The sequence below is a fragment of the Trichechus manatus genome, unplaced genomic scaffold (genome assembly GCF_000243295.1).
Source record: "Trichechus manatus latirostris isolate Lorelei unplaced genomic scaffold, TriManLat1.0 scaffold00087, whole genome shotgun sequence".
Taxonomy (NCBI): Eukaryota; Metazoa; Chordata; class Mammalia; order Sirenia; family Trichechidae; genus Trichechus; species Trichechus manatus.
Window position 1 is genome coordinate 2,265,063 of NW_004444023.1, and position 14,039 is coordinate 2,279,101.

The window sequence follows — 14,039 nt, forward strand, 5'->3', positions numbered from 1 at the left end:
TTCTGTTACAGCAGCACTAGATGACTAAGACAAACCTCCAGCCTTTCCGTTAGCAGCCGAGGGCATTAACTGCACCACCGGCGGACTCTGGTATGTAATAAGTGCTTAATAAATGTCATCTGTTATTTCAATTATTAGAAAATAATAACGGCAATCGTATTTTATATTATAAAGTATATAATCTGTTATTGTTGTTGTTAGTTGCCCTTGAGTCAATTCTGACTCATGAAGACCCCACGTCAGAGCAGAATTGCTCCACAGGGTTTTCTTGGCTGTGATCATAATGGAAGCAGATTGCCAGGCCTTTCTTTTGCAGCACTGCTGGGTGTATTCAAACTGCCAACCTTTAGGTTAGTGATTGAGTGCAAACCATTTGCGCCACCCAGGGACCTTATATAATATAAATGATATATAATGTGCTTATATATAATTTATATGTTTATTATAGAAACTACGTATATAATTTATATAATACATTATGAATTATAGAAGCACATATAATTTATATAGAAATATAATTTACTATTATACAAAATTACAGTAAAATAATAATGCTACTCATGATTATTACCATTTTTATTATTAAAGAAAATAATAAACCACTGAGGGGCTGGTTAATAAGCTTCACACTTCCAGCCAGTGGGATGGATTTGAAGCTGTTGTGAAGAACGGAGTTGATGTGTGTGTGCAGAGAGGGAACTAGATCTTAAGACATATTACTTGGAAAAGATTAAGAGATGGAACGGTAAATGTTGAATGCTCTTGTTTCTGTTTCAAAAATTATAAAGGAAATAACATTGGCTGCTATTGTCGCTTATGCATAGAAAATTTCCAGGACTTTTATGTGCCAGGCATGGTGAAGTTCTAATCACCAGCCACTCCTTGGCAACTCTATGGGGTAGTTCTACTCTGTCCTATAGGGTCACTACGGGTCGGAATCGACTCAACAGTGACAGGTTTTAGTTTTTTAAGGCATTGCTGTTGGGAGCAGATCGCCAGGTCTTTCTGCTGTGGAGCAGATGGTGGGTTGGACCCGCCGACTTTTAGGTTAGCAGCCAAACGCTTAACCATTGCACGTAATCCTTATAAAAATGCTTTCATTCTGGTACTATTTTACACCCATTCTGCAGATAAGGAAACTGAGGCACAGCAAGTGCTGTTGAGGGTGGTGGGCTCAGGGTGTGAGGTTGGGGAGAGAGGGTACACTACACGTGGATAGTGAGAACAGTAGCTCACACGTGTGTAATGTTCATCGTGGGCCAGGCACTGTGCTAAGCATTGCACTCATATTAACCCATTGCCGTCGAGTCAATTTCGACTCATAGCGGCCCAAGTGTGTGACAGAGTAGAACTGCTCCATAGGGTATTCTTAGCTGTAATCTTTACAGAAGCAGATCACCAGGACTTTCTTCTGAAGTGGGTTTGAATGCCTTTAGGATAGCAGCTGATTGCAAACTGCTTGCTCCACCCAGTTCCCACCCCTAAGGTGGATAGATGATTATTCCTATTATACAGATGAGGAAACTGAGGCACAGAGAGGTTAAGTGACTTGCCCAAGGCCCCCCAGCCAGTGAAGATTTGAATTTTTAAAGCCCGTGCACATTTTACTCTAGTGATGAAAATAATATGAAAGCAGAGTCCCAAAATTCAGACACAAAAACCAAGTGGCTGGGCTTCTTGGCCGCTGTCTAGAAGGGTAGAGGGGTGGAGGGAGGGGAGTGCCCCGACTTCCTCTCTGCCCTTCCTGTCATTGCATCAACCCCAGCTCGGGCTCTGGGCAGTGCCAGCCAGCCCATAATAGTCAGCAGAGGGTTGCAGGGCTAGTCTCTCTGACGTGGTGTGGGGTGGGGACAAGTTCCCTGGGTCCTGTTCTACCCAGAGCTCCTGTCTCCGTAAGCCCTTGCTCTGTGCCACATGCGTTACACCTATTAACTCCTCAAGTTCTCCCCGAACTGGCGAGGGAGGTTCCCCAGGGTGACTCTCATTCTCCAAATGAGGAAACCCAGAGAGCCAACCGAAACCTGTTTGCCCAGGTTTGCAGAGCCTGGGTCTGTCAGGGCTACTGCTGCCCAGACTTCTCATCTCCAGAGTCTACAATTTCTGGATGATAATATTCTAGGGCACGGGGTTCCGGAGTGGGACTAACACAATTCCAAACTCAGCTCCACTACTTACTTAGCTGAGTGATCTTAGGTAAGTTACTTAATTCCTTTGTGCCTCAGTTTCGTTGTCTGCAGAATGGGTATAACAATAGGCTCAGAATCAAAAAGGGTTGTTATAAGGATTGCTTGAAAATAATGTCGACAGGTGTTTGCAGCAGTGTCTGGCACATAACGTGCTTAATAAATGATGGCTTCTAATAAAAATAATAATCAATAATAATAATGGAGTCCCTGGGTGGCACAAATGGTCAAGTGCTCAGCTACTAACTGAAAGGTTGGCAGTTCAAATCCACCCAGCGGCACCTTGGAAGAAAATCCTGGTGACAGGCTTCTGAAACAGCCACCAAACCAAACCTGCTGCCATCGAGTCGATTCTGACCTGTAGTGACCCTATAGGACAGAGTAGAACTGCCCCCATAGGGTTTCCAAGGCTGTGATCCTTAGAGAAGCAGACTGCCAGGTCTTTCTCTTGCCAAATGGCTGGTGTGTTTGAACAGCCGACCTTTTGGTTAGCAGGTGAGCACTTTAACCACTGTGCCGCCAGGGCTCCTTCAGAAAATCACAGTCATTGGAAAAACTTTATGGAGCACAGTTCTACTCTGACACATACGGGGTCACCATGAGTCGGAATCAACTCCCTGACAACTGGTAATAGCAACAACTGTTATTAATATTAGTGCTATGACAGATCACATGGGTCATCTAATCAGCACCCTCCCACGGTGCCCATCTCACTTGGAATAAAAGACAAAGTCTTTGCAATGCCCATTTGGCCTTACATGGTCTGGCCCTAACATCTCTCTGCTCTTACCTCGCTCCACTCCCTTCTTTGCCTACTCCACTGCAGCCACACTGGTGGCCTTGCTCTTCCTTGAACAGGACCAGCACGTTCCCACCTCAGGACCTTCACCACTGCTGTTCCCTCTTCCTGGAACACTCTTCCCCCAGACCTCTATATGGCTCCCCCCAACCTCCTTGAGGTCTTTGCTCAAATATCACCTTCTCATAGAGACCCTCGCTGACCACCCATTTAAAATTCCAGCAGAGGTGTGTTATTTATCTATCTACTGTTGTTACGTGTCATTGAGTTGGTTCCGACTCGTGGAGATGCTATGTACCAACAGAATGAAAGACTGCCCAGTTTTGCACAATCATTGCTATGTTTGAGCCCATTGTTGTAGCCACTGTGTCAATCTGTATCCTGGAGGGTCTTCCTCCTTTTTGCTGACCCTCTACTTTACAAAGCATGAAGTCCCTCTCCAGGAACTAGTGCCTCCTGAGAAGTATGTGAGAGGAAGTCTCACCATCCTCGCTTCTAAGAAGCATTCTGGCTGTACTTCTTCCAAAACAGATTTGTTCATTCTTCTGGCAGTCCCTAGTTTATTCAAAATTCTTCCCCAATACCATAATTCAAAGGCATCAATTCTTCTTTGGTTTCCTTATTCATCGTCCAGCTTTTGCATGCATATGAGGCAATCGAAAATACTATGACTTGAGTCAGGTGTACCTGAGTCCTCAAAGTGACATCTTCGTTCTCTAACACTTTAAAAGAAGTCTTTTGCAGCAGATTTGCCCAATGCAATATGTTGTTTGATTTCTTGACTGCTGCTTCCATGGGTGTTGATTGTGGATCCAAGTAAAATGAAATCCTTGACAACTTCAATATTTTCTCCATTTATCATGATGTTGCTTATTGGTCCAGTTGTAAGGATTTTTGTTTTCTTTATGTTGAGGTGTAATCCTTACTGAAGACTGGTCTTTGATCTTCACCGGTAAGTGCTTCAAGTCTTCTTCACTTTCAGCAAGCAAGGTTATGTCATCTGCATATCACAAGTTGTTAATGAGTCTTCCTCCAATCCTGATGCTGCCTTCTTCATATAGTCCAGCTTCTTGGATTATTGTTCAGCATATACTTTGAATAAGTATGGTAAAAGGATACAACTCTTACACACATTTTACCTGATTTTAAACCACCCAGTGTCCCCTTGTTCTGGTCGAACGACTACCTCTTGATCTATGTACAGGTTCTGCGTGAGCACAATTAAGTGTTCTGGAATTCCCATTCTTAGCAATGTTATCCATAACTTGTTGTGATCCACACAGTAGAACGCCTTTGCTTAGTCAATAACACACAGGTTTCCAGTATTCTGGGCTTTCAGCTAAGATCCATCTGACATCAGCAATGATATCCCTAGTTCCACGTCCTCTTCTGAATCTGGCTTGAATTTCTGGCAGTTCTCTGTCGATGTACTTCTGCAACCACTTTTAAATTATCTTCAGCAAAATTTTACTAGCGTGTGATGTTAATGATATTGTTCAATAATTTCTGCACTCCGTTGGATCACCTTTCTTTGGAATAGGCATACATATGGGTCTTTTCCAGTCAGCTGGCCAGGTAACTCATCTGACGTTCGGTCATTAGTGTTCAATGTGCCAAATCTATTCTTGAGATGGTCTCTACCTTCAGGTAGGATGTACTCAAGGTTGTATTTTGGCTCTCGTGGGCTTGTTCTACTGTTCTTCAGCTTCAACTTCAACTTGCATGTGAGCAATTGATGGTCTGTTCCACAGTTGGCCCCTGGCCTTGTTCTGACTGATGATATTGAGCTTTTCCATCGTCTTTTTCCACAGATGTAGTTGATTTGACTCCTACGTATTCCATCTGGCGAGGTCCACGTGTATAGTCACCACTTATGTTGCTGAGAAAAGGTATTTGCAATGAAGAAGTCGTTGGTTTCGCAAAATTCTATCATATGATCTCTGTTGTCGTTTCTATCACCAAGGCCATATTTTCCAACTACCGATCCTTCTTGTTTCCAACTTTTGCATTCCAATCACCAGTAATTATCAATGCACCTTGACTGCAGTTTCAGACTGCAGAAGTTGGTAAAAAAATCTTCAATTTCCCAGATTTACTGGCCTGACAGAGACTGGAGAAACCCCGAGAGGATGGCCTCCGGACACCTTCTCAGCTCAGTGGTGAAGTCACTCCCGAGGTTCACCATTCAGCCAGGGACTGGACAGCCTCATAAAACAAAACAGGACTAATGAGGCACAGCAGTCCAGGGACAAGAACTAGAAGGCAGGAGGGGACAGGAAAGCTGGTGATAGGGAACCCAAGGTTGAGAAGGGACAGTGTTGACATGTCGGGGTTGTTAACAATTGTCACAGGGCAATATGTGTACTAACTGTTTAACGAGAAACTATTTGTTCTGCAAACCTTCGTCTAAGGTACCAAAAAAAAGAATTATCTATGTGAGATCAAATTGACAACAGCAACTCAAAAGGTTTGACGGGAAGCCTAGGGGGTAGTGGGTTGAAAATAATGGTGATGGAATAATTTGGAAAAGGATAGTGAGAATAGAAGCACAACTGGAAGAATGTAATCAATGTCACTGAATTGTACATGTAGAGATTTTTGAAATGGTGTAACTCTGGCTACGTATACTTCCACCAAAAGGTCGAGAAGGGAGAGTGTTGACATGTTGTGGGCTTGTTAACCAACGTCATAAAACAATATGCATACTGACTGTGTAATAAGCAACTATTTGTTCTGTAAAACTTCACCTAGAGTACAACACATATATATATAAATCTTCAATTTGCTCATCTTTGGCATTAGTGGTTCGTGGGTAAGTTTGAGTAATAGTCGTATTAACTGGTCTTCCTTGTAGGCATATGGATATTATCCTATCACTGACAGCGTTGTACTTCAGGATTGATCTTGAAATGTTCTTCTTGATAAGGAATGCAATGCTGTTCCTCTCCAGTTTGTCATTCCCAGCATATGATTGTCTGATTCAAAATGGCCAATACCAGTCCATTTCTGTTCACTAATGCCTAGAATATTGATCTTTATTGTGTTCCATTTCATTTTTGACGACTTCCAATTTTTGTACATTCCATGTTCTGATTATTAATGGGTATTTGCAGCTGCTTCTTCTCATTTTGAGTTGTACCGCCTCAGAAAATGAAGGTCCTGTAAGCTTTACTCCAACCACGTCCTTCAGCTTGACTCTACTTTGAGGAACCAGCTCTTCCCCAGTCGTATTTTGAGTGCCTTCCAACTTGAGGGGCTCATCTTCTGGCACTATATCAGACAATGTTCTGCTGCTATTCATAAAGTTCTCACTGGCCAATTATTTTTAGAAGTAGATTGCCAGGTCCTTCTTCCTAGTCTGTCTTAATCTGGAAGCTCCACTGAAACCTGTCCACCATGAGTGACCCCGCCGGTATTTGAAATACTGGTAGCATAGCTTCCAGTATCACAGCAACATGCAAGCCACCACAGTACGATGAAATGACAGACGAGTGGTGGTATCCATCTATCTATCTATCTGTCTGTCTATCTATCTATTTAAATAATTTATTTTTGTTGTTGTTAAAGGAGCCCTGGTGTATGAGTCGCAATCAACGGCAGTGAGTTTTTTTGGTTTGTTGCTGTTGAGAATATACACAGCAGAACATACACCAATTCAACAACCTCTACATTCAGTGACATTGATTACATTCTTCAAGATGTGCAACCATTCTCACACTCTTCTTCCAAGTCGTTCCTCTGCCATTAACAGAAACTCACTGCCCCCTAAGTTTCCTATCTACTCTTTCAAGCTGCTGCCTAACTTGCCTTCTGACATTTCAGTGTTCTAGAATTCCAATATTCTGACATGTTACCAGGAGGAACCAGTCCCTGGAGAAGGACATCATGCTTGATAAAGTAGAGGGTTAGCGAAAAAAAGGAAGACCCTCTACAAGATGGATCAACACAGTGGCTGCAACAATAGGCTCAAGCATTACAACAATTGTGAGGAGGGCACTGGACCAGGCGGCATTTAGTTCTGTTGTACAGGTAGTCCCAGACTTACGAGGGGGTTCAGTTTCAACGACTCTGTCGTAAGTCGGTTGTGATGTAAGTTGAGTATCTCTTGTCTTTTTCTTTCTTTTTTTTTTAGTTTTCATAGCCTGCCATACAGCAGTGTTTTGAACAGTAAATCATAACATTGAACATCTAGGGGTGAACATCTGAAAATGATAACATCAGCAAATTACACACTGCAACATTCTATGCAGGACGTATTACTAGTGATAAACCAAAACAAACTTGTTGCCGTGGACTCCATTCTGACCCATAGCAACTTTATAGGACAGAGTAGAATCGCCCCATATGGTTTCCAAGAAGCAGCTGGTGGATTTGCACTGCCGACCTTCTGGTTAGCAGCCGAAATCTTAACCACTGTGCCACCAGGGCTCCAGTTCACTAATGATAAGATGTCCAAAAAAAAAAAAAAAAGACGGTCGTAAGTGCGGTTAGCCGTACGTGTGTACGTTGTCAGTCGGGGACTACCTGTACATGGCGTGGGAACCGACTCAACAGCACCTGACAACAGCAACGTGCTTGAGTTCTAGTATTATAATAATCTATCATTCAAGACAGAATCATATAATAAGCTAACGCTTTGGGGTTCTATCATTGTAATATTCTAGTTTCCAAGAGGCTAATGGGCTGGGGTTCCTACCCTTAAGATTCCAAGGATCTTCATTCATTTCCGTCGCTGAGGTTCACGGTGTTTCTCTCCTGTCCAGGCGTCCAGCACTTGGATGGAGAACGCGTCTGTCACCTACGACTACAAGGACTACGGTGAGATTCCGAGTCTCCCCGTGGACTGCCCAGATGAATTTTGCCTCACCGCCGACACCCTCCGCATGGCGCCGCTCCTGCTGTATGCCGTGGTCTTCCTCGTGGGCATACCGGGCAATGCCATGGTGGCCTGGGTGACGGGAAAGGAGGCCCGTCAGCGCACCAGGGCCACCTGGTTCCTCCACCTGGCCGTGGCCGACCTGCTCTGCTGTCTCTCTCTTCCCATTCTGGCGGTGCCCATTGCCTATGAAGGCCATTGGCCATACGGGGCAGTGAGCTGTCACGTTCTGCCCTCTGTCATCTTGCTGTCCATGTACGCCAGCGTCCTGCTCTTGACCGCGCTCAGTGCTGACCTCTGTCTGCTGGCCTTCAAGCCTACCTGGGGGGCTGTCACCAGGCGGACACACAGGGTGCAGGCAGCTTGTGTGGCAGCCTGGGCCCTGGCCTTGCTGCTGACTGTACCCTCTGCCATCTACCGCCGGCTGTACAAGGAACACTTCCCAGCCCGGCTGGAGTGCGTGGTGGACTATGGTGGCTCAGCCACGGCTGAAGGCATGGTGACTGCCATCCGATTTATTGCCGGCTTCTTGGGGCCACTGCTGGTCGTGGTCAGCTGCCACAGTGCCCTCATGTGTCGTGTAGCCCAATGCCACAGGCCACTGGGCACCGCCGTAGTGGTGGGGTTTTTTGTCTGTTGGACCCCCTATCACGTGCTGAGGCTAGTACTTGCTGTTGCTGCCCCCAATTCCGTGCTCCTGGCCAGGGCCCTGAGGGGTGAGCCCCTGGTTGTGGGCCTTGCCCTGGCTCACAGCTGCCTCAATCCCACACTCTTCCTATACTTTGGGCGGGCACAACTCTGCCAGTCACTGCCAGCTGCGTGTCGCTGGGCCCTGAGGGAGTCCCAGAGCAAAGAGGAAAGTGTGTTGAGCAAGAAATCCACCAGCCATGACCTGGTCTCGGAGGTAGAAGTGTAGGCTAGAGGGAAACTTGTTCGTATCATTTGATCCTGTTTCACAAAACTGGCTTCAGGCATAGCTAGATCCAGGGGCTCAACAATGTCTTCATTTGTTCCTTCCTTTATTCAGCAATCATTCACTGTGCATCTGCTATGTGGAAAGCTCTGTCTAAGCACTGAGGATACAGTAATGAACAAAACAGACATAAATCCCTGCCCACATGGAGCTGATATTCTAGTGGACAGAGACAGATAGCAAGCAAACAAAGGCATGCAGAAAATGTCAGGTGGTGATAAGTGCTAAGAAACCTAAAGTAGTGTGAGGGTGGGTTGGGGCAGGGATATAGGCCAGCCAAGCAAGGCCCCTTGGGGAAGACGATATGTGAGCCAAGACCTGATGAAGGGAAGGGAGGGAGGAACCATGCTTAAATCTAGGGGAAAAGTGCTCCAAGCAGAGGAAAGAACAAGTACAAAGGTCCTGAGGCATGAAGTGCTTGGCATACTTTAGGAACAGTGGGGAGGCCAGTGTGGATGGAGTAGAATGAGCAAGGGGAAGAATGGTATTAGATGAGGCCAGAGATATAGGAAGGGCCAGATTTTTACAGCCTTCTAGGTCACAGCAAGTGTTTCGGGAAACACTGGGAGCGTTCTGAGCTGAGGTTGCTAGATAAGATACAGGATGCACAGTTAAATTTAAATTTCAGATAAACAATGAATAATTTTTAAATATAAATATGTCCCATGAGATATTTGGGACGTTTGTCGTTGTTGGTAGCTGCCATCAGTTTGGCCCCCGACTCATGGTGACCCGTGCAGAATGGAACGAAATGCTGCCCAGTGCTGCACCATCCCCATGATCAGTTGTGGATCAGACTGTTGTGATCCATAGAGTTTTCACTGGCTGATTTTCGGAAGTAGATTGCCAGGCCTTTCTTCCCAGTCTGTCTCAGTCTGGAAGCACCGCTGAAGCCTGTTCAGCATCATAGCAACACGCAGGCCTCCACTGACAGACGAGTGGAGGCTGTGCGTGAGGTGCATTGGCTGGCATGGAAGGTGCATCTTATTTATGTGAAATTCAAAGTTAACTTGGTATTCTGTCATTTTTTCCTCTTAAATTTGGCAACCCTATTCTGAGGAGTGGTTTTAATAGGATCCCTCTGGTTGCTGGTGAAGACTAGACTATGGGGAGGTGGAAGGGGCAAGTGCGGAAGTGAGTTGCCACATGAAGAGGCTACTGCAATGGTCCGAGCAAAAGGTGATGGAGACTTGGACCAAGGTAATAGCAGTAGAGGCTGTAAGAAGTTGGCAGATGGAGCATCTTTTCTTTTTGAGCATTTAAACTTTTATTACACACAGAATATTAAAACAATGAAGGCCATCTAATAAGGAAGTAATCCTCAAACTGCCTTTTCCAAATCTACATTCTGATACATATGATATTTCTATTTCCCATATATTATATTCAGTTGATAAAACATAACTCAATTATATTTTAAGCATCGGTTTTGAAGGAGGAGTCCCTGGGTCATGCAAACGTTAAGCGATTGACCATTAATTGAAAGGTTGGCTATTGGAACCCACATGCAGGGCATCAGAAGAAAGGCCTGGTGAACTGCTTCTGAAAGATCATGGCCTTGAAAACCCTAGAGAGCACAGTTCTATTCTGACACACGTGGGATCTCCGTGAATCAGAATCAACTCGATGGCAACTGATTTTATTTGGAAGGAAAGGTCATATCCAAGCTCCTTAGCTTGGTATTCCAGGCGTCTCTCCACCACGGGGCACACATGTGCTCTAGCTGCTGAGACCTGCAGTAGGCCCCCAAAGATCCGCATACTAACCCCCTAAACCTGTGAATATGTTACCTTACCTGGCAAAAGGGACTTTGCAAATGTGATTAAATTAAGGATTTTGAGATGAGGACATTATCCTGGATTATCCAGATGGGCCCAATGTCATCACAAGGGTCTTTACAAGAAGGAGGCAGGAGAGTAAGAGTCAGTAGCAGAAGGTGTAATGACAGAAGCAGAGGTTGAAGTGATGTGAGGAAGAGGCCATGAGCCAAGAAATGCAGGCAGCCTCTGGAAGCTGAAAAAGACAAGGAAACAGATTCTCCTTGAAGCCTCCAGAATACAAATAACTGGTAATCACGGAACAGTTTGCTCTCAACTGTTAACCGAAGGGTTGGCAGTTTAAACCTACCCAGTGATGCTGAAAAAGGCCCGGCAATTTGTTTCCATAAAGATTACAGCCAAAAAACCCTATGGAGCACAGTTCTACTCTGTAACACATGGGGTCGTCATGAGTCAGAATTAACTCCATGACAGTGGGTTATTATTATTATTTTGGTTTTTAGCTGTCTGTGCCTATTCAAATTTAAATCAAGTAAATCACAGCAAAATACTAATTCCTCAGTTGTACCGACTACTTTTCAAGTGCTCAATAGCCACAAGTGACTGGTGGCTACCATATTGGACAGCACGGAATCATAGAACATTTCCATCATCACAGAAAATTCCATTACACAGTTCTGGGGTAGAATCTGCCCATTTTTACCTGTTGCAGGTTTTTTAAGTCACAGAGTAGAGGCACCTGTGTATGGAGTCTGTCTTAGGCTGGGTTCTCTAGATGAGCAAACCAGTGAAGCATGTATGTCACTATATGGAGAGAGATTTATTTCAGAGAAATGGCTCACACAATGGTGGAGGCTGGCAAGTCCCAAATCCGTGGGTCAGGCAGCAGGCTGGAGGCTTCTCCTGACTCACGTGATTGCAAGGGCCGGCAAATCAAAAATCTGCAGCTCAGGCAGCAAGCTGAGGGCTTCTCATGTCCGAAGAACTGGAAGTCAGAGGATGACGACACAGATATAGGATCAAAGAGGGCGAGCTTTGCCAGAACATCCGTTTATATTGTGAATGCAGGCCACGTCCCCAAGGAAACTCCTCTTCCAACTGATTGGCTGCTCACATCAGGTCATAAAATGGGAAGATACGTAGTGTCTGCCAAACCACTGAGAATTATAATCTAGTCAAGTTGACACATAACATTAACCATCACAGAGTCATTACTCCAGGACAAGATTTTATGCGTAGTTTGACCTTTAAAGTTAATCCAGGGAAGTAGGGGTGAGGTGCTTCATTTTACAAGCTGCGGTTTAGAGAGGGGAGGTCGTTTGCCCCAAATCACGCAGTGAAGAAATTGTAGAGCTGGGATTCGATTCCAGGTTTGTTTGACTCCAATGTCCATGCTCTTAACCATGAAAATTTGCCTTCAAAGCCTCAATCAAATGACACTTCCTTCAGAGAACCCTCCCTGATTCATTCATTCACCTCCCAGGGAGGAAATGTTCTTTCCTTCTCTGAGTTTTGGGAACACAAATTCCCAGCTAGACTGTAAATTCCCCAAGGGCAACAACTGGGCCACTTTCCTTTCTGTCTCTCCTCCACCCTTCAGCGGACTTCAGGACTTGGAAAGAACCAAAGTATCTTTATTTGTCTATACCTTGTTTTCTTCTGACTAGACTGTGAGATCACGGATGGTGGGAACCTCTTACTTGCTATCTCTTTTTGCTTTACTTGACACAGGGACGCATAGCAAGCTCTCAACAATATAAATTTTATTCCTTGCTATTTTATTCAGAATTCTTGTGCATGAAGTATTGAGACCTACACTGCCTTGTAGAATTAATTATGCTCTGAGACAATTTATACAGCTTCTTGAAAAGTTGGAAAAATCCTCTCGTTAATCCACCGGGGCCAGGTAGCATTATGAAAAGTTACTCTTTGATAACATAAAAAGAAAAAGTCGTTTGCATTTTTTGTATTTTGTATTTTTTTAATTTGTTTTCATTTTTTATTGCATTAGCCTTAGTTTTTGTTAAGAGGAATTAATTTCATGGAAGTTATCAAATGTATTTCTGCACAATTTTACATAGAATTCCTTTGATCATTAAAAGAAAAAAATCTTGATTTTTGTTTGCTGGAGCTCTCCTTTCTTTGTTCCTAATTTTATTTGTATCTTTCGTTTTTGTCTATATTTTCTATAAAATGTGTTACTTCTATAAAATTCTTTATTTCCTTAAGTTTTCAAAGAACCAGGTCTTAGTGGTTTTTCCAAGGACTAGTTTGAAGTTTGCAGTTCAACCCTCCTGTTGGTCACTTGTGGCGCAGTGGTTAAGAGTTAAGGCTGCTGACCAAAAGGTCAGCAGTCCTTGGAAACCCTATGGAGCAGTTCTACCCTGTCCTATAGGGTCTCTACGCTTTGGAATTGACTGGACGGCAATGGGTTTTGGTTGGTCACTGTGGCTTTCTTCTTTATTTCACATTTGTTCTTTGCTTCCTCCCACTTTCCTTAGAGTTATTAAAAAGTTGTAGTTCTCTTTTGGAAATTTTAACCAGAGTGCTTAATTCAGTTCTTCCCCTTCTCCTTTTGATAATGATGTACGTCCGAGCTGTTTCCCAAAGTTTTTGATAATTGTATATCCCAGTGTCCACCAACATCCTCCCTTGGATGTCCAATACATAACTCAAATGTCACAGTGCCCAAACTGAACTCTAGATTTGCTCTCATCTCTCCTCCCACATCTTCCAAATCTCAGTTGATGGAAACTCCATATTTCTGGGTACTCAGGCCAAAAACTTTGAGGTCATCCTTTATGCTTCTCTTTCTCTCACATTCCACAGCCCATCCATCTGGGCTCCATCTTCAAAATACCTCAGTTTTCAACCACTTCTCACCACCTCCTCTGCTATCACATTGGTCCAGCTGCCACCATCTTTCACCTGGACCCTTTCAGTGCAGTGGCCCCCTTACTAGTCTGTCTTCTCATCATGGTTCCCTGCAGTTAGCTCCCCACACAGCAGCCAGAGGATCCTGTTAAAGTCTAAGTCAGAGCCTGTCCATCCTCTGCTCAAACTCCTCCCATGGTTCCCACTTCACTCAGATTAGAAGCCAAAGTCTGGCCATGGTATGTATGATCTATCCTCCTCCCCTCGCCCACCTCATGCCCTACTAGCCTGGCCCTCATGGGATTCCAGCCACATCAGCCTTCTTGTTCCTTAGATAACTGCTGTCAAGTCAACTCTGACTCATGGCGACCTCACGTACAACAGAATGAAACCTTGCCCGATCCTGTGTCATCGTCACGATCACTGGCATGTTGAAGTCCATCGCTGCAGCTGTTATGTCAATCCATCTCGCCGCGGGTCTCCTTTGCCCTCTCCGGCCTTGTACTTCGCCAAACATATCCTCCTCCAACGACTGATCCCTCCTGATGACGTGCCC

At 44.5% G+C, this 14,039-nt stretch overlaps 1 protein-coding gene across 2 annotated transcripts; it reads left to right on the top strand.

The window, feature by feature from the left end:
- The first annotated feature begins 10 nt into the window (after positions 1-10).
- On the top strand, positions 11-9,612 carry C5AR2 (complement C5a receptor 2). Of its 2 annotated transcripts, none has more exons than XM_004381610.2 (2): positions 11-90; positions 7,746-9,612. In XM_004381610.2, the coding sequence occupies exon 2, from the start codon at positions 7,761-7,763 to the stop codon at positions 8,772-8,774; it is 1,014 nt and encodes a 337-aa protein (XP_004381667.1). In that variant the 5' UTR covers positions 11-90; positions 7,746-7,760; the 3' UTR covers positions 8,775-9,612. The 2 variants fall into 2 exon arrangements, with proteins under 2 accessions (XP_004381667.1, XP_023592027.1); XM_023736259.1 differs by lacking the exon at positions 11-90 and adding an exon at positions 6,937-7,071.
- Positions 9,613-14,039: the final 4,427 nt, after the last annotated feature.

Excerpts from the sequence above, each read along its gene's own strand:
- C5AR2 (XM_004381610.2), top strand. The coding sequence starts at position 7,761 with ATGGAGAACGCGTCTGTCACCTACGACTACAAGGACTACGGTGAGATT.